General features: G+C 45.5%; 2 protein-coding genes across 2 annotated transcripts in view; both read right to left on the bottom strand.

The window, feature by feature from the left end:
* Window positions 1–3,005, bottom strand: part of LOC135543329 (fibroblast growth factor 14-like) — an 80,742-nt gene extending 77,737 nt beyond the window's left edge. Inside the window, exon 1 of the mRNA XM_064970507.1 lies at window positions 2,068–3,005. Within this exon, the coding sequence (XP_064826579.1) occupies window positions 2,068–2,572 (505 nt within the window). The 5' untranslated portion in view covers window positions 2,573–3,005. The remainder of the gene's footprint in view (window positions 1–2,067) is intronic.
* A 5,190-nt stretch (window positions 3,006–8,195) lies between these two features.
* The window catches only part of LOC135543018 (F-box only protein 36-like), a 28,871-nt gene continuing 20,468 nt past the window's right edge, over window positions 8,196–16,598 (bottom strand). The window contains exons 2-4 of the mRNA XM_064970122.1: window positions 9,064–9,172; window positions 8,557–8,729; window positions 8,196–8,387 (exon numbers count right to left, since the gene is read on the bottom strand). Coding sequence (XP_064826194.1) covers window positions 8,196–8,387; window positions 8,557–8,729; window positions 9,064–9,172 — 474 coding nt within the window. The remainder of the gene's footprint in view (window positions 8,388–8,556; window positions 8,730–9,063; window positions 9,173–16,598) is intronic.

The following is a 16,598-nucleotide window of genomic DNA, read 5'->3' as shown; positions in this document are numbered from 1 at the left end:
ATCGGAATCCATTAAAAGTTGGGATATCCAACATTTGCAACGTTTATTCACCCACAACGTGCATTCAGAATGACTGCTAGGGTTGGGAAGACTAATATGTCAGACTACCTTCAGCATCTAAACTGGAACAGACATTTCAGTTACAGGTTCAATAAGTCCAAATAACAAATTCTATTAGTTTATAAAAATGTATGCTATTTATATTTGAGTAGCATAAGATTAAATAATCAATCAACGTACATGCAAAAAATATAGATATTTAGTATTTTATAAGGATCCCAATGAGCTAGTGCTAAAGCAACAGCTACTTTTCCTGGGGTCCACATATTGAAACAAAAATCTACCAGCAATAGAGAATGCTGGGAAATATGATAATGATGGGCAAGATTTTGTTACAACTCTGGTTATTAACACAAACTATGTGATTATTTTTCAACTCTTCCCATGTTAATTTAACTCTTCCAGTGTTAATGTAACTCTTCCAGTGTTAATGTAACTCCCGAATCAACACTAGAAATGTTACACTGAAAAATAAACACTAGCCAATTTGCTGTGTGCTATGAAAGGGACACATCTGGAGGCTTCCGTACATTTCAAGAACCTTTTAGAATTCTGAAGAACTGTAGATGCCACATCAAGAAACCCCACTTAACTCAAAGGCTATTTATCAGTCAAGAGTTCTCCAAGGAACCTTAAAGGCATAGTTCGTGATTTTGGCAATGAATCCCTTTATCTCTTTCAACAGAGTCAAATGAACTCATGGATACAATTTTGATGTATATGCATCCAGTATGAAGGAAGTTAGAGGCAGTTTCATAAGCCAACGCTAACTAGCGTTAGTGCAATAATTGGAAGTCTATGAGAACAGCTAGAATAACAAATTTCGCTATTGCTAGTTAGCAACTTCCTTCACACTGCAGCACAGATATGAAAAATGGCTCTGGGGAAGTAGATAAAGGGCTTCACTGCCAAATCTCGAACTGTCCCTTTAAGAGCTGGGGAAGAACTATTTAAGAACCTTCTTTTTTTCAGTGTAGGCCTACTAGAAAAATAACCTATTTGGGGAAGTGAGAAAAGACGTGGTAGGCCTTGTGTAATTCAAAGTTTGCCTAAATGTTCCATTGTTAGTGCAGCATATGTCGCATTGCTTTGCATGAGATGCCATAGGCCTTCGTGTTGGAATATCTGATGATGTTATTTATAGATCAAAATGTAAAAAAATGCTGTGTATATCTCAGCGTGTATTTACAGTCATGGCAACGTATCGAGGTGAGCTGCATCAACAGCCTTGATCTCCAATTCGTATGCAGCCTTGGTGAATTCTTAATATCGGCGTAAAGGGGAAACATTGCGTTTAGGTTTAGGGCCGCAGAGTGTTTGACTGGGCCAGTACTGAGCTGAGCCCGTGGAAGTGTTGCAGAAGTGAGCATTACTGCAGTGATACAAACCCGAACAAACCCGAGTGAGAACAGCGGCAGCCACAGAACAGCGAAAAGACGCAGCCTCGATACAGTCTGCAGCTAAATAGAATTGGCATAACAGGCCCTACAATCACCCGAAAAAAGTTCCGCTAGAGCTGAAATCTATGTGTTGCTGTGTCGTTGCGTTTAAGGGATTTGTTTTTGTGTGTTGGCTTTTTTTCCTGCTGCGCTTCTGGCACGCGCGCGCTCAACACACACGCACACACACACACGCACACGCACACGCACACACGCACACACACACACACACACACACACACACACACACACACACACACACACACACACACACAACACCACCAGCAGCAGTGGGGTCTGCGCAAATAAGTTATTCACCCCCTCCTCTCCCCCTGCGCTCACTTGGTGCACAATTGCGATTGCAGCTACAACACACCAGCAACCACAAGCTTGCGCCTAACAGTGCAGTAACAGGGGAGAAATACACACACACACACGCACACGCACACACACACACACACACACACACACACACACACACACACACACACACACACACACACACACACACACACACACACACACACACACACACACAGGGGGGTCACTCTCTCAGTCTCTCACTCACCAGTTGGGTTCTTGGTTTTCTTGAGACTCTTGCCACAAAGACACTGCAGCATATGCGATCCTTTGCTGTAAATGTTCCAAAGAAACCTCATTGATTTGGTCGAGGAGCGCTCCAGCAGCCTAGACACCCTCATGGGGACTCGCTCCCCCCGCTTGCATAACAGCCAGGTCCCGTTGGGCTTAGCTCTGCGACTCGGCCCAACCAGCTGGACCATAGAACAGAACAGATGAATCCCCGGGTCCTTCGCGTTGGCGCTTAGCTGCAGAAACGCTTCGTTATACCTCAGAATGAAGGCGAATGCTGCAGTTTCCTCCACTTGCTCCTGCTCCTTAACGGTATCGCTGTTGCGGGTACTGCTGCTGCCGCCTGGCCGGCGCGTCAGAAGCCCAAATAGACTCTTTAGATCGCATCTGCCGCACAGGGGGAGCGGTGCGGCAGACAGACATGCGGAGCTAGCGTGTAGTCGGCGAAACGCAGGGGATTTCTGGACAAAAAACCATTGCATATTAGTTCGCACGTTCCCGGGGTGAGGGTGGATATGGGATCGGTCCGTTAGTGAACCCGTAGGGGTACCATCCCTATGCGAACACTGCAGCGGAGCTTTCTAACCAACAACGCATAGCCAAACGGTGGAGCCCCGAATCCAAATCAAGTCGCGTCGTCACGTTGGTGAAGGCTACCCGCTTTTACTGTAAATCCCAGCAGGAATCAATCCCTTAGTTCCTGCGTCTTTAAAAAACGTGTTTAATATTTAATAAAGCCTAGGCTTTTTAAAATGAATAATCCATGCTTCTCGGATAGAGTCCCAGTGCACTGCTACTGCTCTCCTATCCGGGTAGTTTCTGTTTTCTCTTTCCCCCTCTTCTTTCCTCTCTTTCTCACCTTGTTGATGAAAATAAGCTGACTACGGCCCTCCCTTCTCCCAAAAGTATAACGCATCCGGTAGGGATGTGTGTGCGTGGTCCCGTACCCCTGCGCTGGAGAGAGGCGGGCGCGAGGAAGGGGGGTGGGATGAGAGGGAGGAGGGGTTCAAGCCAAGATATCCGCTTTCCATTACGTAGACACGTGGTTTCCACATCATCACCTACGAACGAGACGCTCCCCCAGTTTTGGTAAAAGTGACTCGAGATATCGTCACTTCACCGGTCGGCTCGCTCTCTCTTGTCTTTTCCAGTCACTTCCAAACCGTGATTGGAGTTCTCCATTGGGGGGAGAACATAGGCTGAGGCTCACGCAGGTGGGTAAAACGTCCAGTGCGTTGTAGAGCCATATGTAAAATAATAGATCAACAATTATCCTGTAGTTTATTGATAAAGTGCTCTCTAGCTAGAAATCGTAATGTGTGTGTGTGTGTGTGTGTGTGTGTGTGTGTGTGTGTGTGTGTGTGTGTGTGTGTGTGTGTGTGTGTATTCCAGCAGATACATTGAAGCGCTGCAGCATTGAGCAGCATTTTGTTGGCTATAACCGCTCTCCGTGGACCTGACCTGCTCCACCCGCATAGCACCAGCTCGACATCCGGTGCTGAAAGGACAGCGCAGGACCAGCATCATATCAGTGGTGACGCATTCTCCCATTTTCCCTGCATGTTCTGCCATATATAATTAGTTTGGATTCTAACTTTCGACAAGAGAGCCATATTGCCCAGCCTTGAACCACCAAGAAAGGTTAAATAATAGCAATCGAGTGGGTGATAACTCTATTCATGCAAGGCACTACCGCTTTATTTGAACAACATTGTTTAGTCACTTCTCAGTGTTCAAGGCCAAAGCTTAGCACTATTACACAACACATAAACAGCTCAGAACATTGCAGCAGGTGAGAAGATGTAAAATATTGCATAGGAGGTCAGCTGTGGTGTGTATTGAACCACCACAGTCAAAACTCTTTTCCATTTTCTTAAAATGTGTTTCTAAATATAAGGTTATAATATACAGCGTCCTGGGAAAGTATTCAACCCCGTTGACACATTTAGTTGTGTTACAGCCTTATTCTAAAATGGATTAATACAAAATAAAAAATCTACACACAATACCTCCATTGATCATCCTTGAGATGTTTCTACAACTTGATTGTAGTCCACCGTGGTAAATTCCATTGATTGGACATGATTTGGAAAGGCACACACCTGTCTATATAAGGTCCCACGGTTGACAGTGCATGTCAGAGAAAAAAACAAGCCATGAGGTCGAAGGAATAGTCCGTAGAGCTCCGAGACAGGATTGTGTCGAGGCACAGATCTGGGGAAGGGTACCAAAAAATGTCTGCAGCATTGAAGCACTTCAAGAACACAGTGGTCTCCTCATTTTTAAATGAAAGAAGTTTGGAACCACCAAGGCCAAACTGAGCAATCGGGGGAGAACGGCCTTGGTCAAGGAGGTGACCAGAAACCTGATGGTCACTCTGACAGAGCTCCAGAATTACTCTGTGGAGACGGGAGTACCTTCCAGAAGGACAACCATCTCTACAACACTCTATCAATCAGGCCTTTGTGGTAGAGTGGCCAGACAGATGCCACTCCTCAGTAAAAGGCACATGACAGCCTGCTTGGAGTTTGCCAAAAGGCACCTAAAGACTCTCAGACCATGAGAAACACGATTCTCTGGTCTGATGAAACCAAGACTAAATTCTTTGGCCTGAATCTCAAGCTTCACGTGCAGAGGAAACCTGGCACTATCCCTGCGGTGAAGCATGGTGGTGGCAGCACCATGCTGTGGGGGTATTTTTCAGGGACTGGGAGACTAGTCACGATCGAGGGAAAGATGAACGGAGCAATGTACAGCGGGATCCTTGATGAAAACCTGCTCCAGAGTGCTCAGGACCTCAGACTGGAGCAAGGGTTTACCTTCCAACAGGACAGCGTCCCTAAGCACACAGCCAAGACAACATAGGTGTGTCTTCAAGACAAGTCTCTGAATGTTCTTGAGTGGCCCAGCCAGAGCCCAGACTTGAACCCATGTCTGGAGAGACCTGAAAATAGCTGTGCAGCAACGCTCCCAATCCCACCTGACAGAGCTTGAGAGGATCTGCATAGGAGAATGGGAGAAACTCTCCAAATACAGGTGAGCCAAGCTTGTAGTGTCATACCCAAGAATACTTGAGGCTGTAATTTCTGCCAATGGTGCTTCAACAAAATACTGAGTAAAGCGTCTGAATACTTATGTAAATGTGATATTTCTGTATAGTTAAAAAAATAAATATTTTTTGCAAAAACTAATAGAAACCAGATTTTGCTCTTTCATTTTGGGGTATTGTGTGGAGATTAATAAAAAAACTAAGATTTAATACATATTATAATAAGCCTGTAACGTAACAAAATGTGGAAAAAGTCAAGAGGTCTGAATACTTTCAGAAGGCAATGTATATATAAATATATATCTTTCTTTAATATATATTTTTTGAATATACAATATACACAGTTTGGACACACCTACTCATTCAAGGGTTTTTCTTTATGTTGACTTGTTGGCTGCTTTTCCTTCCCTCTGCGGTCCAACTCATCCCAAACCATCTCAATTGGGTTGAGGTCAGGTAATTGTGGAGACCAGGTCATCTGATGCAGCACTCCATCACTCTCCTTCTTGGTCAAATAGACCTCACACAGCCTGGACGTGTGTTTGGTCAATGTCCCACTAAGCGCAAACCAGATGGGATGGCGTATCACTGCAGCCATGCTGATTAAGTGTGCCTTGAATTCTAAATAAATCACAGACAGTGTCACCAGCAAGCACCCCCCACACCATCACACCTCCTCCTCCATGCTTCACGTGGGAACCACACATGCGGAGATCATCCGTTCACCTACTCTGAGTCTCACAAAGACACCGCGGTTGCAACCAAAAATCACACATTTGGATTCATCATAACAAAGAACAGATTTCCACCGGTCTAATGTCAAGTGCTCGTGTTTCTTGGCCCAAGTAAGTCTCTTCTTCTTATTGGTGTCCTTTAGTAGTGATTTCTTTGCAGCAATTCAACCATGAAGGCCTGATTCACGTGGATCCCCTCTGAGCAGTTGATGTTGAGATGTGTCTGTTGCTTGAACTCTGTGAAGCATTTATTTGGGCTGCAATTTCTGAGGCTGGTAACTCTAATGAACATATCCTATGCAGCAGAGGTAACTCAGGGTCTTCCTTTCCTGTGGCGGTCCTCATGAGAGACCGTTTCATTACAGCGCTTGATGGTTTTTGCAACTGCGCTTGAAGAAACTTTCAAAGTACTTGAGATTTTCCAGATTGACTGACCTTCATGTTTTAAAGTCATGATGGACTGTTGTTTCTCTTTGCTTATTTGACCTGTTCTTGCTATAACATGGACTTGGTATTTTACCAAATAGGGCTATCTTCTGTATACCACCCGTACCTTGTCACAACACAACTGATTGTCTCAAACGCATTAAGAAGGAAAGAAATTCCACAAATTAACTTTTAACAAGGCACACCTGTTAATTGAAATGCATTCCACGTGACTACCTCATGAAGCTGGTTGAGAGAATGCCAAGAGTGTGCAAAGCTGTCATCAAGGCAAAGGGTGGCAACTTTGAGGAATTTCAAATGTAAAATATATTTTGATTTGTTTAACACTTTTTTGGTTACTACATGATTCCATATGTGTTATTTCATAGTTTTGATGTCTCATTATTATTCTACCATGTAGAAAATAGTAAAAATAAAGAAAAACCCTTGAATGAGTAGGTGTGTCTGTATATATATTTTATTATTATTTATTTTTGATATTTCATAGGCTACACCCAGGCTGTAAAATCCGTGCTACTTTCTGCATTCCATTCCAAAATCATTTTTCCTTCGACTCTCCTTTCCAGAGAGAGAAGGCTTGTTTTTCACAATGAAATTCCACCCTCATCTACTTCAGTTTTCAGAATGGATTTCGGCGACCCTCTACCAGAGCGAGAGAACAGTTGGAGTGTGTGAGAGAGGGCTCCTCATTCACTGATCTTTGTCACAGTACTGAATGGGCAGGCTATCATCTGGTTGCCCTGTCAGCCAGCATTAAATAGCTCTCAATGACAGACCCGGCTGGTACTGGTCCTTTCAGATACTGTCTGCTTCCTAAATGGCACACTTCTCCGTACAGAGTGCACTAGTATATGAATCTCCCCCCCTCCCATTTCCTTGCTTATTATCGCTCTACCTCTCTCTCTCTTTATTTCTCTCTCTTCTCTCAGACAACACCTTTTACTTATTTGCAAGTCACACATAAGAACACATATTACATTCCAAAAACAATTCAAAGATGGGCACATCCCCATGGCAACAGAACAACTAAACTCAACCTTGGATAACTGCGGTGATTGCTTTACTCTATACAATCATTGTGGTCCGTCAATATGCCCCAAGAGAACTGTGGTGTGGTGTGTGTGTGTTTGTGTGTGTGTTGCATCACTCAGAGAATGTAATTTTATTACAGCTGAGTCTACACACCAGAGGGGGGTATCTAACATGATAAAGCCCAAGCAGAAAGCCTCTACAGTACTATAGTCTTTAACCTCTGGTGGGTAGATGTGCGACCAGTATATTCAATCACATGCATTGGATTAGGACTTCCAGACTGTCTGCAGTACATTGGAGAATACAAGATGGTCCTTCTATTGATGAACTACTGTCTATATGTTTGATTCATCACAGACACAATGTATAGGTGATTGTGCCGTATGTTCTTTATTCTATCATTTGAGACCAAAAACACAAACAACATTAGCGATGTATCATTATAACCATTAAAAGGTTTTGGAGTGGCAATACCTCTTCCCCTAGTTGAGTACACGTTCTACAGCAGGCTACCAAACACACAAAGAGGTTTATGAGGCGCTCTGATTTCTGCTTAATATCACCACCTGCTGGCCATTCAAAACACTGACAGGCGGCTACACTACATATGCAAACTAACTCTGCCATATGTGCCTAACATAACTATTTTCCAGGTCATGGAAATGTAATAGAAGATAATAAAATATCTTGGAAGTGTTTGAGAGACACACACAGACAGACAGACAGACTTTGCTCCTCTGTCCCTCTCACATGTATTCTGGTGAAATCTGCCTGATCGTGCGATAGCTGACATTCTGTTGAAGTACAACGAAACAAGAGCGCTGCGTGACCAGGCTAACTCTTTCACAGGTGCCAGACACTGTTCTTCCTCTTGCTGTGCTGCTGCTGCTGGGCCAGACGGGAGAGCACCTGTCTTCTGTGAAACACCACCAGACGGCGCTGTAGAGTAGGGCTCACACCCTCCATCGTGACCTCACTCTGCCCGTACCTGGCCCCAGCTGTCCCCTGCGCCCAAAACCCCTCACTGCAGCATAGCTAGGGAGAAGGAGAAAGAGGGGGATGGGAGGGGGAGAGAGGGAGAAAGGAGAGGAGCAGCAGAGGGAGGGGGAGAGCTCATAAATGTTGAGCATTTTTCAGTCTGAAAAAAGTACTACTCAAAGTATTACTATAAATCATTACAATGATGTAATCATGGTGAGCCCACCTGTTGGAGCCTCTTGCAGGTCTGGGAGATATTCTTAATATCCGCCCACTCCAGGAAGGACAGGATGTTCAGGAGCAGCCAATCAGGGAGCCGGACCAGGTAGTCATAGCGATGCCAGCACAGGTTCACCACATAGTCCAGAATGTGTGGACCAAACACTCGCCCTATGTGACCTGTGAAGGAACCCCCCCCCCCACACACACACATTCTCATTCAATAAAATGTTATTTGAAATAGTAAGTTTATTGGCATATATTCTAAATAAATCATATGATCCTTGGAATTGGGCAATACAAGATTTGAATGTGTATTCTTGCTATGGACAATTAAAAGGATATTGTGGGAGTAGGTTCTCTCCTTCCATGTCTAGACTTGCCCATCGGGTGACAGATTGATCGTTCGGTTTTATATCAAATAATTATTTATGGAGGGTATGCATTTGTGTGACCTAAAATAGCACTTTATCTCTAACGCACGCACACACACACACACACACACACACACTACCTTGTGCGTGGCTATCCTGTAGGAAGTCTGTGTGTGATTTCTTGTTTTCTGCAGGTTGTGGTTTCTCGTGTCGTAGAGGACAGGACACTCTCCACACCTTGAAAACCACCTACGACCAAACCAGGTCTACATGATTACAAGTTCATAGCCTAACAGCGTACAAATGTAGCCAGTTAGTTACAAAACACACTCTATTCACTTGACTGTGTAAATGACTATTCCCCATTACTGTGGCATTTAAATGGGAAGTTTGGTTCTTTACCATTTTTATATTTCATTAAAATGCTACCATGTGTCTAGCCAGGAGACTGATCCACATCTGTAGCAGAGCCCTAAAGCTGATGATATTTCCAGGGTTGCATTCCCTCCCTGCCCTCGTCTGACATAGTTTATGAAACAGCTTAGAAATGCTGCACCTAAAATACATCCAGAAGTCAGTGCAATAGACTAAGCTAGGTGTTTGTACTGTTTCTGTTCCTGTAGGTGTCTGTACTGTCCCTGTAGGTGTCTATACTGTCCCTGTAGGTGTCTATACTGTTCCTGTAGGTGTCTGTACTGTTTCTGTTCCTGTAGGTGTCTGTACTGTGTCTGTAGGTGTCGGTACTGGACCTGTAGGTGTCTATACTGTCCCTGTAGGTGTCTATACTGTGTCTGTAGGTGTCTGTACTGTCCCTGTAGGTGTCTGTACTGTACCTGTAGGTGTCTGTACTGTGTCTGTAGGTGTCTGTACTGTCCCTGTAGGTGTCTGTACTGTACCTGTAGGTGTCTGTACTGTACCTGTAGGTGTCTGTACTGTACCTGTAGGTGTCTGTACTGTTTCTGTTCCTGTAGGTGTCTGTACTGTCCCTGTAGGTGTCTGTACTGTACCTGTAGGTGTCTGTACTGTTTCTGTAGGTGTCTGTACTGTTCCTGTAGGTGTTTGTACTGTTTCTGTTCCTGTAGGTGTCTGTACTGTACCTGTAGGTGTCTGTACTGTTTCTGTTCCTGTAGGTGTCTGTACTGTCCCTGTAGGTGTCTGTACTGTTTCTGTAGGTGTCTGTACTGTACCTGTAGGTGTCTGTACTGTCCCTGTAGGTGTCTGTACTGTACCTGTAGGTGTCTGTACTGTTCCTGTAGGTGTTTGTACTGTTTCTGTTCCTGTAGGTGTCTGTACTGTCCCTGTAGGTGTCTGTACTGTACCTGTAGGTGTCTGTACTGTACGTGTAGGTGTCTATACTGTTCCTGTAGGTGTCTATACTGTTCCTCTAGGTGTCTATACTGTCCCTGTAGGTGTCTATACTGTTCCTGTAGGTGTCTGTACTGTTACTGTAGGTGTCTGTACTGTACCTGTAGGTGTCTGTACTGTTACTGTAGGTGTCTGTACTGTACCTGTAGGTGTCTATACTGTTCCTGTAGGTGTCTGTACTGTTCCTGTAGGTGTCTATACTGTCCCTGTAGGTGTCTATACTGTTCCTGTAGGTGTCTGTACTGTTCCTGTAGGTGTCTGTACTGTTCCTGTAGGTGTCTGTACTGTACCTGTAGGTGTCTGTACTGTTACTGTAGGTGTCTGTACTGTACCTGTAGGTGTCTATACTGTTCCTGTAGGTGTCTGTACTGTTCCTGTAGGTGTCTGTACTGTACCTGTAGGTGTCTGTACTGTCCCTGTAGGTGTCTATACTGTTCCTGTAGGTGTCTGTACTGTCCCTGTAGGTGTCTATACTGTTCCTGTATGTGTCTGTACTGTACCTGTAGGTGTGTGTACTGTTACTGTAGGTGTCGGTACTGTCCCTGTAGGTGTCTGTACTGTTCCTGTAGGTGTCTGTACTGTGTCTGTAGGTGTCGGTACTGGACCTGTAGGTGTCTATACTGTGCCTGTAGGTGTCTATACTGTGTCTGTAGGTGTCTGTACTGTCCCTGTAGGTGTCTGTACTGTACCTGTAGGTGTCTGTACTGTGTCTGTAGGTGTCGGTACTGGACCTGTAGGTGTCTATACTGTCCCTGTAGGTGTCTATACTGTGTCTGTAGGTGTCTGTACTGTACCTGTAGGTGTCTGTACTGTCCCTGTAGGTGTCTCTCCTGCGTCTGAGGTGTGTTACTGTACCTGTAGGTGTCTGTACTGTCCCTGTAGGTGTCTATACTGTTCCTGTGGGTGTCTGTACTGTACCTGTAGGAGTCTGTAGTTGTCGGTACTGTCCCTGTAGGTGTCTGTACTGTGTATGTAGGTGTCTGTACTGTACCTGTAGGTGTCTGTACTGTACCTGTAGGTCCCTGTAGGTGTCTATACTGTTCCTGTAGGTGTCTGTACTGTACCTGTAGGTGTCTGTACTGTTCCTGTAGGTGTCTGTACTGTACCTGTAGGTGTCTGTACTGTACCTGTAGGTCCCTGTAGGTGTCTATACTGTTCCTGTAGGTGTCTGTACTGTCCCTGTAGGTGTCTGTACTGTCTTTGTAGGTGTCTATACTGTTCCTGTAGATGTCTGTACTGTACCTGTAGGTGTCTGTACTGTCCCTGTAGGTGTCTATACTGTTCCTGTAGATGTCTGTACTGTACCTGTAGGTGTCGTTTTTTTTCCTGTAGGTGTCTGTACTGTCCCTGTAGGTGTCTGTACTGTACCTGTAGGTGTCTGTACTGTACCTGTAGGTGTCTGTACTGTGTCTGTAGGTGTCTGTACTGTCCCTGTAGGTGTCTGTACTGTACCTGTAGGTGTCTGTACTGTACCTGTAGGTGTCTGTACTGTACCTGTAGGTGTCTGTACTGTTTCTGTTCCTGTAGGTGTCTGTACTGTCCCTGTAGGTGTCTGTACTGTACCTGTAGGTGTCTGTACTGTTTCTGTAGGTGTCTGTACTGTTCCTGTAGGTGTTTGTACTGTTTCTGTTCCTGTAGGTGTCTGTACTGTACCTGTAGGTGTCTGTACTGTTTCTGTTCCTGTAGGTGTCTGTACTGTCCCTGTAGGTGTCTGTACTGTTTCTGTTCCTGTAGGTGTCTGTACTGTCCCTGTAGGTGTCTGTACTGTACCTGTAGGTGTCTGTACTGTACCTGTAGGTGTCTGTACTGTACCTGTAGTTGTCTGTACTGTACCTGTAGGTGTCTGTACTGTACCTGTAGGTGTCTGTACTGTACCTGTAGGTGTCTGTACTGTTTCTGTTCCTGTAGGTGTCTGTACTGTCCCTGTAGGTGTCTGTACTGTACCTGTAGGTGTCTGTACTGTACCTGTAGGTGTCTGTACTGTACCTGTAGGTGTCTGTACTGTTTCTGTTCCTGTAGGTGTCTGTACTGTCCCTGTAGGTGTCTGTACTGTACCTGTAGGTGTCTGTACTGTTCCTGTAGGTGTCTGTACTGTTCCTGTAGGTGTCTGTACTGTACCTGTAGGTGTCTGTACTGTTTCTGTAGGTGTCTGTACTGTTCCTGTAGGTGTCTGTACTGTCCCTGTAGGTGTCTGTACTGTACCTGTAGGTGTCTGTACTGTTCTTGTAGGTGTTTGTACTGTTTCTGTTCCTGTAGGTGTCTGTACTGTACCTGTAGGTGTCTGTACTGTACCTGTAGGTGTCTGTACTGTTTCTGTTCCTGTAGGTGTCTGTACTGTCCCTGTAGGTGTCTGTACTGTACCTGTAGGTGTCTGTACTGTACCTGTAGGTGTCTGTACTGTACCTGTAGGTGTCTGTACTGTTTCTGTTCCTGTAGGTGTCTGTACTGTCCCTGTAGGTGTCTGTACTGTACCTGTAGGTGTCTGTACTGTACCTGTAGGTGTCTGTACTGTTTCTGTAGGTGTCTGTACTGTTCCTGTAGGTGTTTGTACTGTTTCTGTTCCTGTAGGTGTCTGTACTGTCCCTGTAGGTGTCTGTACTGTCCCTGTAGGTGTCTGTACTGTACCTGTAGGTGTCTGTACTGTCCCTGTAGGTGTCTGTACTGTACCTGTAGGTGTCTGTACTGTTCCTGTAGGTGTTTGTACTGTTTCTGTTCCTGTAGGTGTCTGTACTGTCCCTGTAGGTGTCTGTACTGTACCTGTAGGTGTCTGTACTGTACCTGTAGGTGTCTATACTGTTCCTGTAGGTGTCTATACTGTTCCTCTAGGTGTCTATACTGTCCCTGTAGGTGTCTATACTGTTCCTGTAGGTGTCTGTCCTGTTACTGTAGGTGTCTGTACTGTACCTGTAGGTGTCTGTACTGTTACTGTAGGTGTCTGTACTGTACCTGTAGGTGTCTATACTGTTCCTGTAGGTGTCTGTACTGTTCCTGTAGGTGTCTATACTGTCCCTGTAGGTGTCTATACTGTTCCTGTAGGTGTCTGTACTGTTCCTGTAGGTGTCTGTACTGTTCCTGTAGGTGTCTGTACTGTACCTGTAGGTGTCTGTACTGTTACTGTAGGTGTCTGTACTGTACCTGTAGGTGTCTATACTGTTCCTGTAGGTGTCTGTACTGTTCCTGTAGGTGTCTGTACTGTACCTGTAGGTGTCTGTACTGTCCCTGTAGGTGTCTATACTGTTCCTGTAGGTGTCTGTACTGTCCCTGTAGGTGTCTATACTGTTCCTGTATGTGTCTGTACTGTACCTGTAGGTGTCTGTACTGTTACTGTAGGTGTCGGTACTGTCCCTGTAGGTGTCTGTACTGTTCCTGTAGGTGTCTGTACTGTGTCTGTAGGTGTCGGTACTGGACCTGTAGGTGTCTATACTGTCCCTGTAGGTGTCTATACTGTGTCTGTAGGTGTCTGTACTGTCCCTGTAGGTGTCTGTACTGTACCTGTAGGTGTCTGTACTGTGTCTGTAGGTGTCGGTACTGGACCTGTAGGTGTCTATACTGTCCCTGTAGGTGTCTATGTACTGTGTCTGTAGGTGTCTGTACTGTACCTGTAGGTGTCTGTACTGTCCCTGTAGGTGTCTCTCCTGCGTCTGAGGTGTGTTACTGTACCTGTAGGTGTCTGTACTGTCCCTGTAGGTGTCTATACTGTTCCTGTGGGTGTCTGTACTGTACCTGTAGGAGTCTGTAGTTGTCGGTACTGTCCCTGTAGGTGTCTGTACTGTGTATGTAGGTGTCTGTACTGTACCTGTAGGTGTCTGTACTGAACCTGTAGGTCCCTGTAGGTGTCTATACTGTTCCTGTAGGTGTCTGTACTGTACCTGTAGGTGTCTGTACTGTTCCTGTAGGTGTCTGTACTGTACCTGTAGGTGTCTGTACTGTACCTGTAGGTCCCTGTAGGTGTCTATACTGTTCCTGTAGGTGTCTGTACTGTCCCTGTAGGTGTCTGTACTGTCTTTGTAGGTGTCTATACTGTTCCTGTAGATGTCTGTACTGTACCTGTAGGTGTCTGTACTGTCCCTGTAGGTGTCTATACTGTTCCTGTAGATGTCTGTACTGTACCTGTAGGTGTCGTTTTTTCCTGTAGGTGTCTGTACAGTCCCTGTAGGTGTCTGTACTGTACCTGTAGGTGTCTGTACTGTTCCTGTAGGTGTTTGTACTGTTTCTGTTCCTGTAGGTGTCTGTACTGTCCCTGTAGGTGTCTGTACTGTACCTGTAGGTGTCTGTACTGTACCTGTAGGTGTCTATACTGTTCCTGTAGGTGTCTATACTGTTCCTCTAGGTGTCTATACTGTCCCTGTAGGTGTCTATACTGTTCCTGTAGGTGTCTGAACTGTTACTGTAGGTGTCTGTACTGTACCTGTAGGTGTCTGTACTGTTACTGTAGGTGTCTGTTCTGTACCTGTAGGTGTCTATACTGTTCCTGTAGGTGTCTGTACTGTTCCTGTAGGTGTCTATACTGTCCCTGTAGGTGTCTATACTGTTCCTGTAGGTGTCTGTACTGTTCCTGTAGGTGTCTGTACTGTCCCCTGTAGGTGTTCCTGTAGGTGTCTGTACTGTACCTGTAGGTGTCTGTACTGTTACTGTAGGTGTCTGTACTGTACCTGTAGGTGTCTATACTGTTCCTGTAGGTGTCTGTACTGTTCCTGTAGGTGTCTGTACTGTACCTGTAGGTGTCTGTACTGTCCCTGTAGGTGTCTATACTGTTCCTGTAGGTGTCTGTACTGTCCCTGTAGGTGTCTATACTGTTCCTGTATGTGTCTGTACTGTACCTGTAGGTGTCTGTACTGTTACTGTAGGTGTCGGTACTGTCCCTGTAGGTGTCTGTACTGTTCCTGTAGGTGTCTGTACTGTGTCTGTAGGTGTCGGTACTGGACCTGTAGGTGTCTATACTGTCCCTGTAGGTGTCTATACTGTGTCTGTAGGTGTCTGTACTGTCCCTGTAGGTGTCTGTACTGTACCTGTAGGTGTAGGTGTCTATACTGTGTCTGTAGGTGTCTGTACTGTCCCTGTAGGTGTCTGTACTGTACCTGTAGGTGTAGGTGTCTGTACTGTGTCTGTAGGTGTCTGTACTGTCTTTGTAGGTGTCTATACTGTTCCTGTAGGTGTCTGTACTGTCCCTGTAGGTGTCTGCACTGTACCTGTAGTTGTCTGTACTGTTCCTGGAGGTGTCTGTACTGTACCTGTAGGTGTCTGTACTATACCTGTAGGTCCCTGTAGGTGTCTATACTGTTCCTGTAGGTGTCTGTACTGCACCTGTAGGTGTCTGTACTGTCCCTGTAGGTGTCTATACTGTTCCTGTAGGTGTCTGTACTGTCCCTGTAGGTGTCTATACTGTTCCTGTATGTGTCTGTACTGTACCTGTAGGTGTCTGTACTGTTACTGTAGGTGTCGGTACTGTCCCTGTAGGTGTCTGTACTGTTCCTGTAGGTGTCTGTACTGTTCCTGTAGGTGTCTGTACTGTACCTGTAGGTGTCTGTACTGTCCCTGTAGGTGTCTATACTGTTCCTGTAGGTGTCTGTACTGTCCCTGTAGGTGTCTATACTGTTCCTGTATGTGTCTGTACTGTACCTGTAGGTGTCTGTACTGTTACTGTAGGTGTCGGTACTGTCCCTGTAGGTGTCTGTACTGTTCCTGTAGGTGTCTGTACTGTGTCTGTAGGTGTCGGTACTGGACCTGTAGGTGTCTATACTGTCCCTGTAGGTGTCTATACTGTGTCTGTAGGTGTCTGTACTGTCCCTGTAGGTGTCTGTACTGTACCTGTAGGTGTCTGTACTGTGTCTGTAGGTGTCGGTACTGGACCTGTAGGTGTCTATACTGTCCCTGTAGGTGTCTATACTGTGTCTGTAGGTGTCTGTACTGTACCTGTAGGTGTCTGTACTGTCCCTGTAGGTGTCTCTCCTGCGTCTGAGGTGTGTTACTGTACCTGTAGGTGTCTGTACTGTCCCTGTAGGTGTCTATACTGTTCCTGTGGGTGTCTGTACTGTACCTGTAGGAGTCTGTAGTTGTCGGTACTGTCCCTGTAGGTGTCTGTACTGTGTATGTAGGTGTCTGTACTGTACCTGTAGGTGTCTGTACTGTACCTGTAGGTCCCTGTAGGTGTCTATACTGTTCCTGTAGGTGTCTGTACTGTACCTGTAGGTGTCTGTACTGTTCCTGTAGGTGTCTGTACTGTACCTGTAGGTGTCTGTACTGTACCTGTAGGTCCCTGTAGGTGTCTATACTGTTCCTGTAGGTGTCTGTACTGTCCCTGTAGGTGTCT

Source organism: Oncorhynchus masou, chromosome 7 (genome assembly GCF_036934945.1).
Source record: "Oncorhynchus masou masou isolate Uvic2021 chromosome 7, UVic_Omas_1.1, whole genome shotgun sequence".
Taxonomy (NCBI): Eukaryota; Metazoa; Chordata; class Actinopteri; order Salmoniformes; family Salmonidae; genus Oncorhynchus; species Oncorhynchus masou.
This window is presented reverse-complemented; position numbering and strand designations above follow the sequence as displayed.